This window comes from Danio aesculapii, chromosome 3, assembly GCF_903798145.1.
Source record: "Danio aesculapii chromosome 3, fDanAes4.1, whole genome shotgun sequence".
In the NCBI taxonomy this organism is placed as follows: Eukaryota; Metazoa; Chordata; class Actinopteri; order Cypriniformes; family Danionidae; genus Danio; species Danio aesculapii.
This window is the reverse complement of record NC_079437.1, coordinates 4,389,386-4,408,537: the sequence shown is the minus strand read 5'-3', so window position 1 is coordinate 4,408,537 and position 19,152 is coordinate 4,389,386. Positions and strand designations below refer to the sequence as shown.

Sequence of the window (19,152 nt, the reverse complement as noted above, 5' to 3'; positions counted from 1 at the left end):
CGCTTTACCCTACTCACTAATTTAGACGTTAGCGTAACGTTACACAATGTAAACTGTTTCTGGGACTAGCACAATGTCAAAAAAATGCAAAGTGGACAGCAAATATTGACAATTGACATTGAATAAATGTACACTTTTACCCAGTATGTGGACTGTGGCACAAGACTGTAAAACTCTGGACTTGCTATATGCAAATGTGAAAGATGCCTATGCTTCCTTTGGGGCGATCGGACCATAATCTTATTTACATCAGAAATGTCTATGTTCCGGCTGTAAGGAAGCTGCCCCCAGAGATCAGAACAGTTCAAGTATGGTCTGATTCTGTTTATGAGGCATTGATGGATTGTTTTGATTCAACAGACTGGGAGGTTCTATGCAAATCCTATAACGAGGACATTGACAGTCTAAAGGAGTGTATAACTGATTATATAAACTTTTGTGTTGAGAACACAGTACCCACAAACAAGGTTAAATGCTACTCAAACAATGAGCCATGGGTGATCCCTGAATTAAAGGCAGTATTAAATGAAAAAAAGAGGGCATTCTTAGCAGGTGATCTAGAGGAACTTAAGCAGGTTCAGAAACAGCTAAAAATTTAAAATAAGGAGGGGAAAGATAACTATAAATCTTAATGGAACAGAAACTACAACAAAATAATGTTAGAGATGTATGGAGTGATCTAAATAGGATGTCTGAATCTGGTAATAGTGTAAAGAGATGTACTTCCTCTGTTGGAAAGAACTGGGTGGGTGAAATTAATATATTTTTAAATAGATTTGATGCAGGATCCAGTGTTTTAAACAATTCTCATCTGAGTACACATCAGATGAGTTCCTTTTTAGATTCACCAACAGGTGTAACATCTAATTTTTCTACTTGTGAGTCTGTTACTAAACTAGATGTTACCATAGATCAAGTAAGAGATGGGTTTATAATAAAGACAGTAAAACTGCTGTAATTCATCACCACAGCTGCAAGTCAGTACAATTATAATTCAATCCTGTTTTGTGGACGTTAAATCAGGTTTATTTTGTACATTAACACACGGGATATCCATACAGCAGTGGATATTAACGTGTATTCTGTCACATTTGCCATGCAAAAACAGTGCAAAATTAAACGCGCGCACTGTGTGTGTGAGTGTGAACTTTGTAACAACATTGTGTTTGTCTCATAATTGCACCTCCACAACAAATACATCAAATAATCATTGGGAAAGTTGTTCCTGTAGTATTTCTCACGTTACGTGAGATCTGCTTCCTTCATGTCAGTCACTGTGTTGTTTATCTGACGCTGCTGAGATGGAGATTGAGGCACACTCTGACAGGCACGTGGGAACGGTGGGCGGGGAGAACTAGCATTAAAGGCACAGGCCACAAAAACAGCTACAGTGTGTTTAGAGCAGGAAATCAAATATTCTGAAAGCTATATTAAATAATCTGAAGGGTGTTTTGAGCTGAAACTTTACAGACACATTCTGGAGACACAAAAGACTTATATTAAATTTTTCAAAAAAGAGGTAAAATAGGTGCCCTTTAACACTTTGTATTGTCAAAAATATATAAAAGCAGTACACATTTTTTATATTTAAATTTACAATGCACAGATGAATATAAATTATATTTGCAAAACGTATACTTTTTTCACAAGGGCACTTGGTGTTGAAAGAGTCAGCTTTATGGTCCAAAGGTTGCAGGTTTGAGTCTCTGCAATGCCAGAAATTGTTGAGGGTGTGTGTGTGCCCATTAAGGCTGATTTATACTTCTGTGTCATGCGCACGCGTAGGGTGCAGCACGGTCGCATAGCCTTCGCCGATGCTGACCTTTCAAAAAATGAAACCACATGTCGCAGTGATGCATAGCGCAAGCTCTGTGATTGGTCAGCTTTATAGCACTGACAAGTGTGGGCATGGGTGAGAGCCGCACAAACCCATTGGAGCGAATGTTTACAAGTGTCGAGTCCCATGAAGGAGCTCCAGATAGAAACTGTTGTTTTGTGTTTACCTTATGATTAAAGTTGTTGCATATGCGTCAGCTCCCACCTCAGGTGTGCGTCGGTGGTGGCCATGATGAGGGGTATGCGACCACGTGAAGGCTTCGCCGGAGCATATGCATGGGCTTGACGCAGAAGTATAAATCAGCCTTTACTGTGTGTACAGTTGTATAGGTTAAATGTAATGGCTAAATAATGAGCATAGGACAAACTGGTAATTTGCTCAAGTACTTGTTTATTCACAGGTATTACAGAAGTATACCACTAGTATACTCACGAGTTCACTGGCAGTACAAATGAAAAATGTCATTGTAGACTAGTTACTACTACTACTACTACAACTGTTACACTTATAGTACACTGAAAACATTCTTTTATATACTAAAAGTGTACTATTAGTACATAGCTGTTAATACATGAAGTATGCTTAAAACATACTTTTACATTACTTAAGGACACTTAAGCTAAGTCATTCCATCAGCAGAGAACATTAAAGCAGAAAGTCAAACTCACGGATCTAAACCTGATTTTTTGTAACATCAATAATAATGCGACCTCGCAACTTGAGACCCTCCAGAAAGGCTTTGCGAATGTAACGGGCTGGGACTCCCTGAGGCACAAGGACCTGGGACAAGATGATGCTTCGGGGAGTCTTCCCTGGTATATTCACCAGGACCTGTAGGTTGTAGTATCGTTGGTTGTTGAGGTTTACGGGACTCTTTATATCAATACGAACAATGGGAGAGTGTATCAGATTAGAGCGGGCCTCATCCAGCAGATACCCATTGTGCCATTGTTTGATTAAGAATTCCACGTCTTGTCTAAACGCACTTCCATCAGCAATGAACCTAGAAGCTGGCTCAACAGAAATGGTGGTCGTCAATCTCTTTGTCGTTTTGCATGCCACAATTTCCTTGAGGTTGTTTTCAGGGGTTCTGCTGCTGAGATGTGTATCAGTGACGTATGAGCACTCTGCAGGCTCAATGGGCCCACAGTAACCACGTTTTGTCTCTGAGGTCCAGCACCAGTTGTAACTTTTGCCATGTAAGCCACAGGAGTGATCTGGGTGACAGGGAATGCCTCTATAAGTTACATCCACCTCTGGAGAGCAGTATTCCCTGCTATTGACCGTGTCGCACCAGTAATAATTTTTACTCTTAGAATACCGACATTCGTTAATGCAAACATCATTTTTATGAGTCCGGTGGTGGAACATCTTTGGCTCCGTGAGCCCACAGTAACCCCAGCCACCCTCCACTGCACACCACTTGTAGTCATTATTGTGCTTTCCACATGAGCTGTCTACTTTACACTGTCTGTTCATGTAATCTGTGTTTTCATCAGGTGAACAGTAATCAAGCCCATCTTCAACCACACAATGATAGTAGCCTTTACTACTTTTTCCACACTCACTGGAGCAGAGGGCGCCTGTTTGAGACCCATAATGATTGTTTTCAATGCTTACCAACCCACAGTATCCCCACTGAAATAAATCAATTTGGCACCAATAGTAGTCATATCCATGCTTCTCGCACCCTTTGCACCTCCTGCCCCAGTAGTCTGTGTTTTCTTCAGGCGAACAGTACATTGTCTCGATCTGTCCATCTTTAGCAATAGTCTTGCACTTGTACTCGCCCCAGTAGACCTTGCAGTCTTCAATACAGCGCGTTCCTAGGTAAGTCCAGAATGTTTTCCCAGCACTCGATGAGCCGAAGGCGAGGAGCAAAAGGAGAGCGATGTTCAGACGCTTCATTCTTTCTGTCAGGAGGAGAATGAAGTGAATAAAGGCAACATGCTGTAATAACAACTTTCATTCAGCCTCCTTCAACCCTGAGGTGAATTGCACATATATACACAGCCAGATCATATCCCTTTTAAGTAAATGTGTTTAAATGAAATCAAATCAATTTTATGGGTGAGGCAACCACATAATTGCTGATGTGATACTGGTGTGTGTAGTTTAATATTTACTACAGATATGACCAAATTAAAACATGAATGCAAATTTGAAGGCTTGAAAGAAACATGCTGAAATATCATATCTTATGTAGTCGGTGAAGCAGTGTTTTAAAAAGATAAATGTTAGTTGAATAACATAAAGCTTGAGTTTTTATTGTACAAAACATTCCATTCTATCTATCTATCTATCTATCTATCTATCTATCTATCTATCTATCTATCTATCTATCTATCCCAATTAGGGTTGGGTCAATAGACGATGTCATCATCAATCGCCGATGGCCAATAGACATCACAATGCTGAGCTGGCATCGAGATCCTCCGCACTGCCCCCGTTTACACACTTAGGCCCCGTTTATACTAATACGTCTTAGTTTTACAATGGCATTTTAGAACGAAAATGATCCACGTCCACACTGGTGTTTCATCTAGCCTTTCTGAACAGCCCTCCGTCCACACTATAGCTGAAAACGCACATCATGTGACCACACACACACACTGTCATGTGCTCGTCTGAGCTCCAGGCAGTCAGCGGGTGCTTTGAGCACAAAACTCCAGAGAGCAGTGCACGTCGGAGAGTTTATCAAGGATCTACCGCTGGATGGAGTCTCACTATAGTTGTTAAATGTGAGATTTAATTAATCTTGTCTCTATCTAACGACTCTTTGGTCTTTTGAATCTTATCAGGTAACATGCCAAAGCGTCAGTACGCTGCTTCAATCTTTCGCTTTCACGCTTGTACTTGTCGCTAAAACCTCAGATACTGTTGGTTGTGCCACTTTTTTTACCAACCAAGTTTGTCGACGCCATTATAACGGCACAGCTCACTCTGCCTATTCATGCCAGTCCAGTGGAAAAAGGGATTGACAGGTGGTAATTTGTGTGTAATTTATCTTTATTTATTTATGATTTGGTTATGGGCAAAACAAAGACCATGCGGGTCAGGTAGTTGAAACGGTACACTCTCAGAAAAAAATGGTACAATGTTGTACCAAAGAAGGGACAAACCCTTGTCACTGGGGCAGCACCTTTTTATGGAACAGAATTGAACCTTAAGACAAAGAAATTTGTACCATTTCAGTTTGTACCTTTAAGGACATGGAAATTATTCATAAAATCACTTTGCCTTTCCAGTCATATTTATTTTCATAGATATTGTAATAAAGGAGGAGTTGTCCAACACTTATGTACCTTCATTTCAAGTGTACCATAAAGGTACAGATGAGTATCATAAGAGGTATTTTCTGTACCATATAAGGTGCAACTTTTACAGGTACAAAACTGTTCCTTAAGGCAGTGTTTCCCAACCCTGTTCCTGAAGGCACACCAACAGTACACATTTTCAATCTCTCCCTATTCAAATACACCTGAATCAAATCATCAGAACATTAGAAGAGACTTGAAAACCTGAAATTAATGGTTCAGATAAGGGAGACATCCAAAAGATGTACTGTTGGTGTGCCTTCAGGAACAAGGTTGGGAAACACTGCCTTAAGGAACATTATTTGTACCACCGTGTACCTTTTTTTCTAAGAGTGTAGACTACAAATAATTAATTCCTTTTTACTTATTTAATTATTCATAAATAAGTAATTCACTGCCGCCTATGACGACAATGCCATTGTCCATCGCGATGTTTCACGTTAGACATCGTACGATGCCAAATTGGTCAACATCGCACAACCTTAATCCCAATGTCAAGTTATAACATAATATATTCTTATAAATTACTTGTTGTTAAATCTTTGTTGAATATAAACTCCTAGGAATTCACTATTCAATACAAATTATTCAGAAAATATTATATACATGGAAAAAACTGTCAAATCTTCTTAGGTAAGGACAAATATATACTCACATCAACAGGTTTGGTAAGGCCTTTCAGATGAAGATGAATCAGCTGCTCAGATTTTAGATCTTCTGTTTAATAACAAACACACAAACAACAGATTTTAGAATAAACATTTCAAACAGAACAACACTGAGACATTATATTGACACCAAAGACATTTGCTGTTATTCGCACATACTTGCATTTGCTCTTTACTCATGTGAGGATGACTAAGTCTCTCCATAGTATGAAGCCTGAGAACTGTTGTGGAAATCCCTGAGTCGAGACCACAAGGATGCCCAGACACTAAAACAATAAACTTTCTCATCTGAGAAGAAGATCAGCTATGAAAACCAGGTGTTCAAATTTCTTAGTCACCCACCTTGAGCCCCCCTTTACTTTCCCCACCAGTGTAGAGGTTTTTAATATGGTGTATCTCGTAGCTCTATACTCATGTTTGGTATCATTTTAAATGTCTCCGTGTGACTGGTAAAGTGATCGCAATTTCTCTGTAATATTTCACTTGTGTATATTAATCTGAGTTTCTGCTTTGATAAGATCTTTGCCAGATCTCCCACCCCAGAGCAAATGGTTCACACATCAACTCATTACCAGGCAACGGTCTTTGTGAAGCTTTAATTGTCTTGAATTTATGGCTGTTTGAGTATTTAAGGGAAAGGTGCAAAGATATTCATATTGTAGCCAGGATACCCAGTTGCAGTGTTTAAGTCTCTGAGCTCCGTATTAAAGACTTAGGGCGCACTCACACTATGTACAGTTGCCTTGAACCGGGCCAAAGCACGCTTGTCCCCCCTCTCGTCTCCCCCGACGGCCCGCACTCACATTACATTTGAGCTTGAGCACGCTTACGTCATCGATGATACACTCTTCAGTAAGCGCTTTCGCTCAGCACAGTGGAGATTTCTTTAGTCATATCGTTTTCGTTATATCGGTTTTTCCGAACAGATCAGCCACTTTTCACGCTCATAAGCAACCATAAAGTCCTTGTTCTGCAGGAATTAGGAGGATTGCTGAAGAAGCAGCTGTCGTGCAGTGAGGGGTTTGTGTCTTTAATAATCTACGAGAGTTTGCGTTCATTGAACAGTATGAATGATTAATAAATCCATATGAAACAAGTCACGTCTCGTCTTCAGTTTCGGGCTCTGACGCGCTTTGCACTCACACTACAAGCGTACTGCGCCAAAGCCCAAGTGAACTACGCTCTGGAACACCTCTTCCAACCGGGCCAGGGCCGGCCAAGTGAATAGTGCCTGAACGCGATTCAGAGCACTCAAACAATCCGGGAAACAGGCCTGGGCACGGTTCAGATAGCATAGTGTGAGTACGCCCTAAGGGTGCTTTCACATCTGTAGTTCGGTTCATTTGGTCCAGACCAAGGGCAACAAATGATACATTGTAGCATTATCTGACGTCTTTGCTGCTGGCTTTGGTCCGAACCAGATGAAAAGAACTAAAATGCAGTCATCTGACTAAATCCACATCACTCATTGGCCAGATGTTATTGAACGTATTTCCTAAACTGCTTCTCGATTGGTCAGAATTCATTTGTGGGAAAATGCCAATGGAACTCTCGCAAGTAAACAAACCGGAAGACATAATCTTTTGACTATGGACCTACGACTGCGCTGGCTGATTGTATCCCTGCTCGTATTATACTATATAGCTTGTATACATCAGTTTAGACATACTATACATTTCGAAAATGAAGCACGGCTGCGGCTTCAGGAAGCGTGAATTAATTAAGTTAAACTGCGACATCTTCCGGAAATATTACCAACGATCTATCAGGTAATGCCCCCCCCCCCCCCCCCCCCTCCCCCTCTCTCTCTCTTTCTGTTGGTAAAGCGCTGTCAACAAATATTTTCCTCCACATTTCATAATGCACATCGCATCGGCCTACGGCAGCTGGATTAGTTAAAAAGGCACAGTACTTTCTGTGGTTGGGTCTGTTTTAGTTCAGATCATATTCTCAGCACAAACGACCCGCTCCAGGATTTGTTTGAAGGTGTACTGAGACCACCTCTTCAAGGAGGTCTCGGTATGCTTTTTTGGTCCGCACTCGAGTACGATTGCTACATTCACACCTGCCCAAACGAACCACACCAAGAGGGAAAACGAACTCTAGTGCGATTCAACCAAACTAAATAAGGCAGGTGTGAAAGCATCCTTATATGCTGCAACGTACTTCATCCATCCCTAACTCTTGGATTTATCTTTGAGTAATTGATGTTCTGCATTTCTGAATTGGCTTTGATTCTTTGATTCTGTAATTGGCATGATACACTTGAATGTGAAGTGTTAAGTTCTGTTATTCTCCTGAAATCTTTTGTATCCAGTAGATTAAGTGGAGTCTGCGCTACCATTATGTTGTGACATGATTTATTTAGATTGTTAAGGCGCATTTGACTGTACGGAACAGTGTGGCACGGCAGCATGAAGATCTTTTTAACATTAAATTAGCAAGTTGTATGGAAATTACTAAGTTAACTATTCTTTTAGTATGAATGAGCAGGAGGCAACCAGACAATTTTAATATTAGTAAACCCTATGTAGAAAGGTCTCAAGAAGGTCCATACTGACTCCAAAGACAGATACTGATAAGATCAGGGCCTGGTGTGTGGACTTTGGGGGTTTTACGATGTGGTCACATGTTGATTGGTCAGTTTGAATGTCTCAGCATTTGGGCTGTAGTCACATGGTCAAGAAAGAGACAAAATAGGTGGTAAACGCTGCTCTGGGGCTTTTCCTGGCCTGTCTTTTCCTGGTCTGCTCGGCTCCTCTCCTCCATCTTCTCTGACTCTACTGCAATCAGGCTAACTTCTGGGCCTGCTCTCTTTGTCTCTCTCTCCCTCCCCGTGTCTCTCCTTCTACCTCTGGTAACTTTAATTTAACATTTAATCTGGGTAGAATTGATATCATATGTTTTATCATTTCATATTTGATCAGTTTATACAGTTATTTAGTAATTAATTCAGTTGTAACCATAGAGAATTATTGTCATTAAATCATTTCATTTTCAAGTATTTGTGAATTACTTTTGATTTAACATCAACATTTAACTGTTTCATATTGCAATACAATACAATCACATAATATCAACGCTCTCCCACATTTATAGCTATTAATACTGATATAAGATGGCAGAAGAATGGTTTGACTAGAATGTACAGTTTTTTACCATCAATACTGATAACTTTTTAGTCATTCGGCAGAACTACAGTTCGAACCGCTGTGGTTTTAAAACCCATTCCTACAACAGTTAGCTCTGCTGAAAAATGCAGAAGTCAAAAAGACACCATTGCAGATTTAAAAGCTATGCTAAAAGCACAGAAGTTTGTGTCTCCCAAAATGCTTAGCAGCGGTGGGATTGAAAATCATGTTCACTTCTCAGATGAAGTTACCTGTAATAAATCTGAAATGATTTGTTCAGATGCCGAAGCTCAAAAGAGTTTCTCCGTTTCAGTACTTGTGGTGATGCCACACCATAGCGCAGCCAAGACGCATGGTGTAGAAGCATTAGAGAGTCTTAAAAACCCTCAAACCTCAGATGATCACAGCAATCAACCCTCAGGCAAACAAAACAGGCTTTGTATGACCTGTAATAAGTTTGGCCACAGAGAGGAACAATGTTGGACTTCGGGGCAGGGAAGACCTCCACCATATTTTCTGAGAAAACGGAAATCACTAAAGAGCAAAAATCAGTGGTCTTCATGTAACAAAAACTCTCCTGCTAATAAACATTTTCAACCATTTTCTCATCAACATTTTGTAGTTATGAAAATCATCATATGCATTTGTTTATATGGAAAAACATGTCTTTCACCAAAGAAGGTCCATACTGACTCCAAGGGTAGATACTGATAAGATCAGAGGGCTGGTATGTGGACTTTGGGGGTTTTACGATGTGGTCGCATGTTGATTGGTCAGTTTGAATGTCTCAGCATTTGGGCTGTAGTCACATGGCCAAGAAAAATAGAAAATAGGCGGGAAACTCTGCTCTGGCCTCGTTTTCTGTCTCTGTGCTTTCCTGCGCTGCTCCTTTCCTCCATCTTCTCTGACTCTACTGCAATCAGGCTAACTTCTGGGCCTGCTCTCTTTGTCTCTCTCTCCCTCCCCCTGTGTCTCTTCTTCTACCTCTGGTAACTTCAATTTTACATTTAAGCTGGGTACAATTTATATCATATGTTTTATCATTCCATATTTGATCATTTCATACAGTTATTTTGTAATTAATTCAGTTGTAACTATAGAGAATTATTGTCATTAAATCATCTCATTATCAAGTATTTGTGAATTACTTTTGATTTAACATCAACACTTAACTGTTTCATATTGCAATACAACACAATCACATAATATCAACGCTCTCCCACATTTATAGCTATTAATACTGCCCTTATTTCCATTGGTTTGACTAGAATGTACAGTTTTTTTTACCATCAATACTGATAACTTTAGTCAATCGGCAGAACTACAGTTCAAACCGCTGTGGTTTAAAACCCATTCTTAAAATTTCAACATTTCTGACCCTTCATAAAACATGTATTCTGTCCACTCAAAACCTCTATAAGCTATGCTTCTGATAAAACCAATATTCCCAGGCTGTCCATAAATCTGTTGGTTAGGTTCAATAAAACCAATTTCACAACATAAATGTAAAAGTCAAACCTGAGGATATCTTGAATCCAGACAGCAAATGGAGTTTCCTCGTGGCTGTTAATGATGTCGCGGGGGTCTTGGAAATGATTGCTACAGCCTATTCCTTAAGGCTTGGGTAACTGTACTCACGTTACACAAGGTATGCGTTAACCAATCAGAAAAGATCACACGTCAGCTCAGTGTTTCCAGCGAATCACAACCTTTCAAAAAAAATTAAAAAAGAGCTTGAGGATGAGGGGGAGGTTACGGGCTGGACAAATGAGAGACAGACTGGAAAAATTTGAAACACAGAAGAAGTTCGTCATTCAAAGCGGCATGACTCTTTTTTTCCGTTGAACACCAAAGAAAACATTCCCGTAGTATTAGTTCTATTTTTAGGATGTGGTTTCCGGTTATACCAAAATTCCTTAATGTATTGTGTGCGTGTTTAGTAAGTTCTTTGCCAAAAACAGAAACATAGACGTTACCTTTATGTGTGACCAGAGTATAGACGACAGAGCCCCAGTCTGAAGTTACACACCACACATGCACTAACGTACAGAAAGTAACACTTCCTTCTTATTCACGCTACAAAGTCACAAATTCACATTTTATGCTGCACACATGTTGGCCTGGACAGCAAAAACTCTCTGCGGCATTATTGAACGCTCAAGCAAAGGAGCCAAACATTCCAGCTGATTACAAACAGTTGTGACACACACACACACAGAGAAATACGTTTTCACCAGTAGGCTAAATGTCTTAGGATGAAACATGTATCATGAGACATCACACTCGTTCGATTTTCCCGTATATCACATGATCGTAAAAAACAGGGAAGGAAGCAGAGGGTAGAGCCCTGCGTTTGAGTCCGAGCCCGATGGGGCTAGACTTTTTTATGCCCCTCGGGCCGGGCTTCGGGCCAATTTTCACATCATAGCTAGCATGCTTATCAGGCTTCGGGCCTGCGTTAGAAAAAACATCGGTTGCGTGTGGTCCGGAAGCACCAGTGATGCCTTGCGCAGAGATTTCCAGCCACGTAGGCTACATTAGAGTACATAAAGAGAAAATTGCCACTGGCGAACTTATAACTGTTATAAACACTAGAGGAAGGACAAACTTCTCGAATAGTGACAACTTTAAATGATGAGCCGACTGGTTATGCACAGTGCAGAACTGTAAGTCCAGGGACGCCTGCAGGATTTTATTCCAATTATGCACATATCTAGCACTGCTCCGCTTCATCATTGCTTATTCTTATTTCAATATCAAGAAACACTGATGCTTGCTGTCAAAGGCTACATTATTTGAGGGCATTCATTATGATTCGTTTCCTTTTTTAATATTAATATAGTTTCTTTGAAATCTAAATGTAATAAAAGCACATCAGCAGCACCAAGGAAAACCAGATGCTCAAGGCGTAATCTTTAAAATGATGACATTAAAAAATTAGCAAATATATGACAGAGGATTGTGGAAGTGAAGCATTAATTAAATTCTTAATTTCCACTGACCGAAACAAATCATCCACCCGCACAGTTGAGTAGTCTATTTTAATGGCTGTAACAGTATAAGCTGTTTGGCGAAAAAAAAAAAAAAGGGGCCAAATTTTGATGAGCTGGCGGATAAGGGCTGGGCTACAGCCTGTACGTCTTGGGCCAAGGCCATTGTGTGATTGTCTGACTATCACAGTTAGGAACTGGTTGTGACTACTCTGGTGTTATTAACTGTACAATAGACCGGGTTTTGGGTGGCCGCTGGGATTGGATAAGTACTATACCAAAGTTGACGACCCGGGGGTGTTACAGGTTGCATACTGTACCAAAAAGCCGAGGACCAGGGGCAGGGGGAAGTTACTGGAGTTTTCCGGGAGAAATAACAAAACGGGAGGGTGGCGAGAGATGGGTCTAAAATTCGTGAGACTCCTGAGAAAAACGAGAGTGTTAAGCTGCAGTCACACTAGAGTTTGATAATGCGAAATTCTGTTGTGCAGCGCTGGGAAAAGGGGCAGGATTAAACAAGATGATTAGACATTAAAAAAAGAGATAGATTGCTCCATGTTTTACGTTTCTTTCCGGAGAGGTCATGTTTTGATCCTTGATTGGTCTCACGCAGTCAAATGATGCGACCTGCGAAACTTGATGCACGACCTTGCATTTCTATGGGGAGAAAAGTGCAGTGTGACCGCAGGTTTGATCCCAGAACAACAAAAAAACCAATAAATGCCCTTCTTTTTATCAAAGTTGCATTCTCCTGATTTACAATCTTGATCATTAGATGAGCGTCAGAATTAAAACACCCGCTGATTGTTGTTTTACCATCAGCAACTGTTATTGTGGAATTGAACTTTCATTTAAGTGAAGTTTATTTATAAACTAATTTCAAGAGGATCACATGCAGAAAGGAGGTTAAGTGAAAACTTGTGAGAGAAAAATGAGAGAAACTCTGGGTTTTCCATTTCAAAATGGCTGGTTGGTTAAACTGGAGAAAGCAGGGCAAATCAAGCCTGTTTCTGAAAGAGAGGTAACTTTAACTCAGAGTCAGTTACTGTGGTCACTTACTCTGTGAACCTAACCTGGTCAGGAACAGGTTTTATTCTCTAAACTTAGAGTTTTTAAGACGAAGCAGTATTTCTCATCTTAGCCTTACATTTCCACCCACCTATTTTAATGCACATTTTGGATATTGCATAAAAACGGTTGATGGAAACGCCAAGATGCGCAGAAATGTTGAAAATAGGCATAAAAAACATGCGCATAACTAAGTAAGAACATTTTTTTTTTATAAGGAGGCGCATAAAATACGATGGAAACACTTTTACCGAACAAATTCCAGTGTGCGTATTAGGAAAAGGTTTGTTATAAGAGATATGATGATGAAAATGTGTGTGAATGGACAAACCAGCAGGCTGAGCACACTGTAACACATCTGAAATGTTGTTTTGCTCATTCTAAAACACCTTGACCATTTTAGTACTAATGTTATTATATCATTAATTACCTCCAGAGTATGTCAAGAGCAACTGTTCTCCCCGTCTCATGGCTTCAAACGTGTGTCGGCATTGTTTTCTAAGGTGAAAGTCACAAGTTCTCTTTGATTCGTTGGATGGAAACGCTGCTTTACTAGATCTGGTATTAACATGTGGTGTACCTGTGAGTAATATCAAGATAGGTGATGCAATTTTCTCTGATCACATGCCTGTGTTGTTTGAGATCTGTTTTCCTTGTGATCCTAAATTTAGTGTCCCATCTCGCTACTGTCGTACATTTAGTCCTGAAACTACTGTACTGTTTAGCGATGCTTTTAAAAACACTGAGAGCTGCTCAATGTCCCCTCACTGCCTTAATACTGAGGAGTTAATTTTATTGTTTTTTCCACTTGTAAAGACATATTAGATACTATTGCTCCATTTAGGACTATACCGTCCAAACCTAAAGTTGAACCTTGGTTTAATGAGGTCACTCGTGCTGTAAGACAGGAGTGCAGGCGAGCTGAGAGACGGTGGAAAAAGGACAGATTGCAGATATCTTTGGATATTTTAAAACAAAGTCTAATTGAGTACCAAAACACAGTTAGAAATGAAAAGTAAGTATTTTTCTGATGTTATTTCTAACAATTCACATAAGCCTCATGTTCTTTTTCAAACTATAAATGCGGTTTTGAATCCCCTCCAGCCAACCCATCAAGAGTTTTCTCTTGATATGTGTGAACAGTTTTTTAATGATTTTGTTGATAAAATTGTCACAGTGAGATCACATATTTGACTTCCCTCAGTCGATCCAGTCACCACTACCATGTGCTCTGCTGTTTTTAAGCAGTTTGAGCCTGTATCTCTTGCGTCTTTAAGAGATATTATTGTCAAGATGAAACCATCAACTTGTGGTACTGATGTTGTCCCTGCTCATTTTTTAAAGAGTGTTTTTGAATCAATTGGTCCTTCAATTCAGACAATTATAAATAGTAGTCTCACTAATGGTGTTGTACCACACAGTTTTAAACATGCAGTAGTTGAACCACTGATCAAAAAGGCAAATTTGGACAGTTCAGTTCTTGCTAATTTTAGACCTATATCAAATCTCCCATTCCTTTCTAAAGTTTTAGAGAGGGTTGTATTTTTACAACTGCAATCATATTTAGACCTACATGGGTTTCAAGAAGTGTTCCAGTCTGGTTTTAAATCTGGCCATAGCACTGAAACAGCACTTGTAAAAGTTTTTAATGACTTGTTGCTAGCCACTGACACAGGACATCGCGCTGTTCTTTTGCTCTTAGATCTTACAGCTGCTTTTGATACAGTAGACCATAAGATTTTAAGTTCTCGTTTAGAGCACTGTGTTGGTGTTAAGGGTACTGCCTTGGAATGGTTTCGGTCATATTTATTTGACAGAAGTTTCTCTGTTCGATTAGGGGAGTTTATGTCCTCATCAGCACCTCTCTCATGTGGAGTACCTCAAGGTTCCATTCTGGGACCTATTCTGTTCTCCTTATATCGGTTTACAATAGGGTCTATTTGTAGAAAGTAAGGGATTTCATTTCATCTTTATGCAGATGATGCACAGCTTTATTTGCCCTTAAAACGGAAAGATGCAGGGTCCACAACATCATTGTTGGACTGTCTTAAAGATATTAAATCTTGGTTGGCACTAAATTTTGAATGTGCAATGAAGAAAAGACAGAAGTGGTGGTATTCGGGTCCGGGGGAACTCCGGATCGTTTGGATTTTGGTGTGTTAAATCCTTTTGTAAAACCTAATGTAAAAAACCTGGGTGTTATTATGGATAGTGACTTCAAACTGGATAAACAGATTAATTCAGTAATTAAAGCTAGCTTTTTTCCAGTTGAGGCAACTATCCAAATTAAAGTCTTTTTTGTCCTTTAACGACTTTGAAAGGGTAATGCATATTTTTATCTCGACTCGACTAGATTATTGTAATGCCCTCTATGTGGGTATTAGCCATACCTCGATTACTCGTCTACAGAGGGTGAAAAATGCTGCTGCACGTTTGCTGACGGGGACACGCAAACGGGACGACATTACACCTATACTGGCTTCTCTTCATTGGCGTCCTGTACAGTTTAGGATACATTTTAAGATTTTAGTTTTGGTGTTTAAATGCCTAAATGGACTAGCACCAAGATACTTGTCCTCATTAATCCAATTGTACACTCCATCAAGGGCACTTAGATGTACTGATCAGCTACTTTTGGCTGTTCCACGCGCAAGGTTAAAAACCAAGGTGGACCGTGCCTTTGCAGTGGTGGCCCCCAAACTTTGGAATAATCTGCCTCCCTACGTTAGGCAGGCTGCAACCCTTTCTGTTTTTAAATCAAGTCTTACGACCATTTTTACTCTTTGGCTTTTAATACCATATGAGAGTCCTGTGTCTGTTGAATTTGTCCTTTGTTTTAAATGGTGTATGTGTGTACAGCACTTTGGTAAGCACTTGTTGTTTTTTAAAAAGCGCTTTATAAATACACTTTGACTTGACTTGACATGCATCTAAACAGTCTCTGGGTCAATGTGTGTAAAGATTTTGGACATCTTCTTGGACATTTTTAGTGCTTCCAAACAGTTTGCTGCAATTATAAATTGCCCATGTCTTAAGGTAGTTCAGTATGATGCGATTTACCTTCTCTGTGTGATTTGGTTGGACAAGAATCACAAGACTACTCAGCCTATCCCCATAGACAAGAAAAATAGCGACTGCAGTTTGAAGGAAAGTAATGAAGTAAAAGTACTGATACTGTACTAAAATTGTACTCAAGGGACAGTAAAAGTAGACATTTTAAAACTACTTGGTAAACTACAATTCCTGAGAAAAACTACTGAATTAGAATTGTTTGAGTATTTGTAATGTGTTACTTTACACCACTGATAGACGGTGAGGATGGACAAAGAACTAGCACTAGTTATACTTTGGTCATTTTTGAGCAAGATGATAACATTCTAATCCAATAAAATAATTGATGCTAAGTTAAGCTAAAAGTGCTCCTGTAAGACCCAGAGATGGGCTGAATGAAGATTGGCAGAAAGAAAGAAAGAAAGAAAGAAAGAAAGAAAGAAAGAAAGAAAGAAAGAAAGAAAGAAAGAAAAGAACACACACAGATGGGTTTACATAATGAACACCTGTCTAGTCTGTATCATAAAATATGATATTTTGTTTTATCAGGATGTTGATTCACGTTGGAGGATCTAATGCTATCTCGTGGAAACTCATAGCTTATTGATTTAGTGGCTAATCTGTTTGAATTCATACGATCTCATTAATACAATTTAGTACGATTTGCTTATCCCCTATGACAGTTGGGTTTAGGGGTGGGGTGAGGTGCCACGCCTCCTTTTAAAAATCGTACATTTTTGTACTAATGAATGTAAAATAGTTATGCTTGTGAGATTGGGCTAGAGCAGGGGTCACCAAACTTGTTCCCGGAGGGCCGGTGTATTGCAGATTTTAGCTCCAACCCTAATCAAACACACCTGAACAAGCTAATCAAGGTCTTACTAGGTATACTTGAAACAAACAAGCAGGTGTGTTGAGGCAAGTTGGAGCTAAACCCTGCAGGGACACCGGCCCTCCAGGACCGTGATTGGGGGCCCCTGGGCTAGAGGATCGGCACATAAGCGTGGAAAAGAGATGTGTATCTGGAAGACATTGTTCAATCTGAAATGAGTGAGCGAGTGAGTGAGTGAGTGAGTGTTTTCTGTCTGATGGATGAATATAGTCTGGATACTCATTCATTTCCTATGGCAGTCACTTTTGATTGGGAACACCACAGGTGTAACAAGGTTGATTAAAACAATCAAAATTCAATAAAAGAGGTTATCATCACTTTTATATGTTCAAATGCACAGTGTGGAGGATATCATAAGGCCTCGAGGCAACCAGATGTAAAACACAATATTTTATGAGTGTTTGAAGATTTGACCCGAACACAACAGGAAGGTCAATTAATTTCTGTAGTCCTTTATTAACATTTCTAATATTTAGGGATGGCTGACGTGAAACTGACGTTTCGACACAGTGTCGAGATCCCGAAGCGCAAGTGTTTCGAAACACTGTACCGAAGCATGATCCGAAACACCTGATCACGTGACTAAAGCGATTCAAAGCATTGATCAGTTCAGAAGCGTTTCGGGACTTGGAGAATCTGCATTTGACTGACAGGGTCAGTTGAAAATTTCTGTCTCGTATGGCCTAGTGGACCGTCCATGTGCGTGTTGTTACAGGCTTCAAATGACTTTTGGGTTCAATTCCCGACTTGTACAAATACTCCAAAATCATGATTTTATGTATTTTAATCATGTTAATCAATTTAGAGCATCATTTTTTAACTGTAAAACAATAATGAATATTTTTACAGTACTGTGATGGCTGGGTTTAGGGTTGGGGTAGACGTTCATAAAATACAATAAATGGGAAATTTAATGAATAATATAAATAATTCTTGTTAACTTCTGTCCACAACTGTATCTGATCTAGCAACAGCCCTGTTTTATGACCAAAACAAGACATATTTATTCACAAAGAGTTTATTCGGATGTAAGACCAATGTTGAAACAAAACGATGCACGAACAAAGAATCTCAAACTGATATTAAAGCATTTCAAAACAGCTATATCAGCCTGGATTCGAACCAACAATCCCCGCATGGTAGTTAGGAATCCTAACCACTTCACTATATCACTTGAGGGGTCATTCTTACTAAGTGGGGTTTAATACCTCAATCTGCTCAACTGTTCTTTGCTGAAGCTGTTCCAGTGCAATACAAAAAAATGACCACTAGGTGTCACCGTAGAGTGGGGTTTCGAATCGTTTTGAAGCTTCAACACATTTGCTTCAACTGTTTCAGTGTTTCATGAAGCCTCGCTTTGCCCACCCCTACTAATATTGCGTCCTCTTTTCCATAATGCTCCATCATCTGCATAAAGCGAAAGTCCTATTCCTACCTTTTAAATCTTATCAAAAACATCATCAATCAACATTATATTAAACAAAACGGGACTAATTGCACTACCCTGTGGTGTACCATTTGAAATATTAAAAGCAGCTGATCATTCTTTCTTCCATTTGAACTTGAAAGTATGCAAACCTGCAGTCTCGGTGCCCAAACAAATAAATAGTCCATGAATCAGTCCTGATCAGCTTCAGCTGTGTGTGTAATCAGGAAGAGACCTGAAACTGGTGTGCAAAAACCCGGGCATGATGGGATGTGTAGTGCGGGTGAATGAAAGGTAGTGTTCTCTTGCAGATTGCTGGTGATCATAACAAGCAGAATGAATCAAAATACTGAATTAACCGTATCGTGTGGACAAAGAACCAGTCCAAAATTCACTTTAGTGGTGAATTTATTTAATTTGGCTGCAATAGAAAACATTTTGTTGGTCATCAAATTAGGCATTTAGTACACCCTACTGAAAAAAACTGCTTAAACCAGCCTAGGCTGGTTGGCTGGTTTTAGCTGGTTGACCAGCCTGGTTTTAGAGCGGTTTTGGCCACTTTCAGGCTGGTTTCCAGCCATTTCCAGCCTGGTCTTAGCTGGTCAGGCTGGAAAATGACCAGCTAAAACCAGCTTGACCACCTTGCCAGGCTGGAAGGCCAGCCAAAACCAGCTATGTCCAGCTTAAACCAGGCTGGTCAAGCTGGTTTTAGCTGGTCATTTTCCAGCCTGACCAGCTAAGACCAGGCTGGAAATGGCTGGAAACCAGCCTG

General features: G+C 39.8%; 1 protein-coding gene across 2 annotated transcripts; it reads right to left on the bottom strand.

Annotated features, from left to right (window-relative positions):
• Positions 1-2,207: 2,207 nt before the first annotated feature.
• LOC130217680 (uncharacterized) lies at positions 2,208-10,579 on the bottom strand. Of its 2 annotated transcripts, none has more exons than XM_056449845.1 (3): positions 10,472-10,579; positions 5,810-5,871; positions 2,208-3,750 (listed from the first exon to the last, which is right to left on the bottom strand). In XM_056449845.1, the coding sequence occupies exon 3, from the start codon at positions 3,743-3,745 to the stop codon at positions 2,510-2,512; it is 1,236 nt and encodes a 411-aa protein (XP_056305820.1). In that variant the 5' UTR covers positions 3,746-3,750; positions 5,810-5,871; positions 10,472-10,579; the 3' UTR covers positions 2,208-2,509. The 2 variants fall into 2 exon arrangements, with proteins under 2 accessions (XP_056305820.1, XP_056305829.1); XM_056449854.1 differs by having other exon boundaries at positions 2,208-3,746.
• Positions 10,580-19,152: the final 8,573 nt, after the last annotated feature.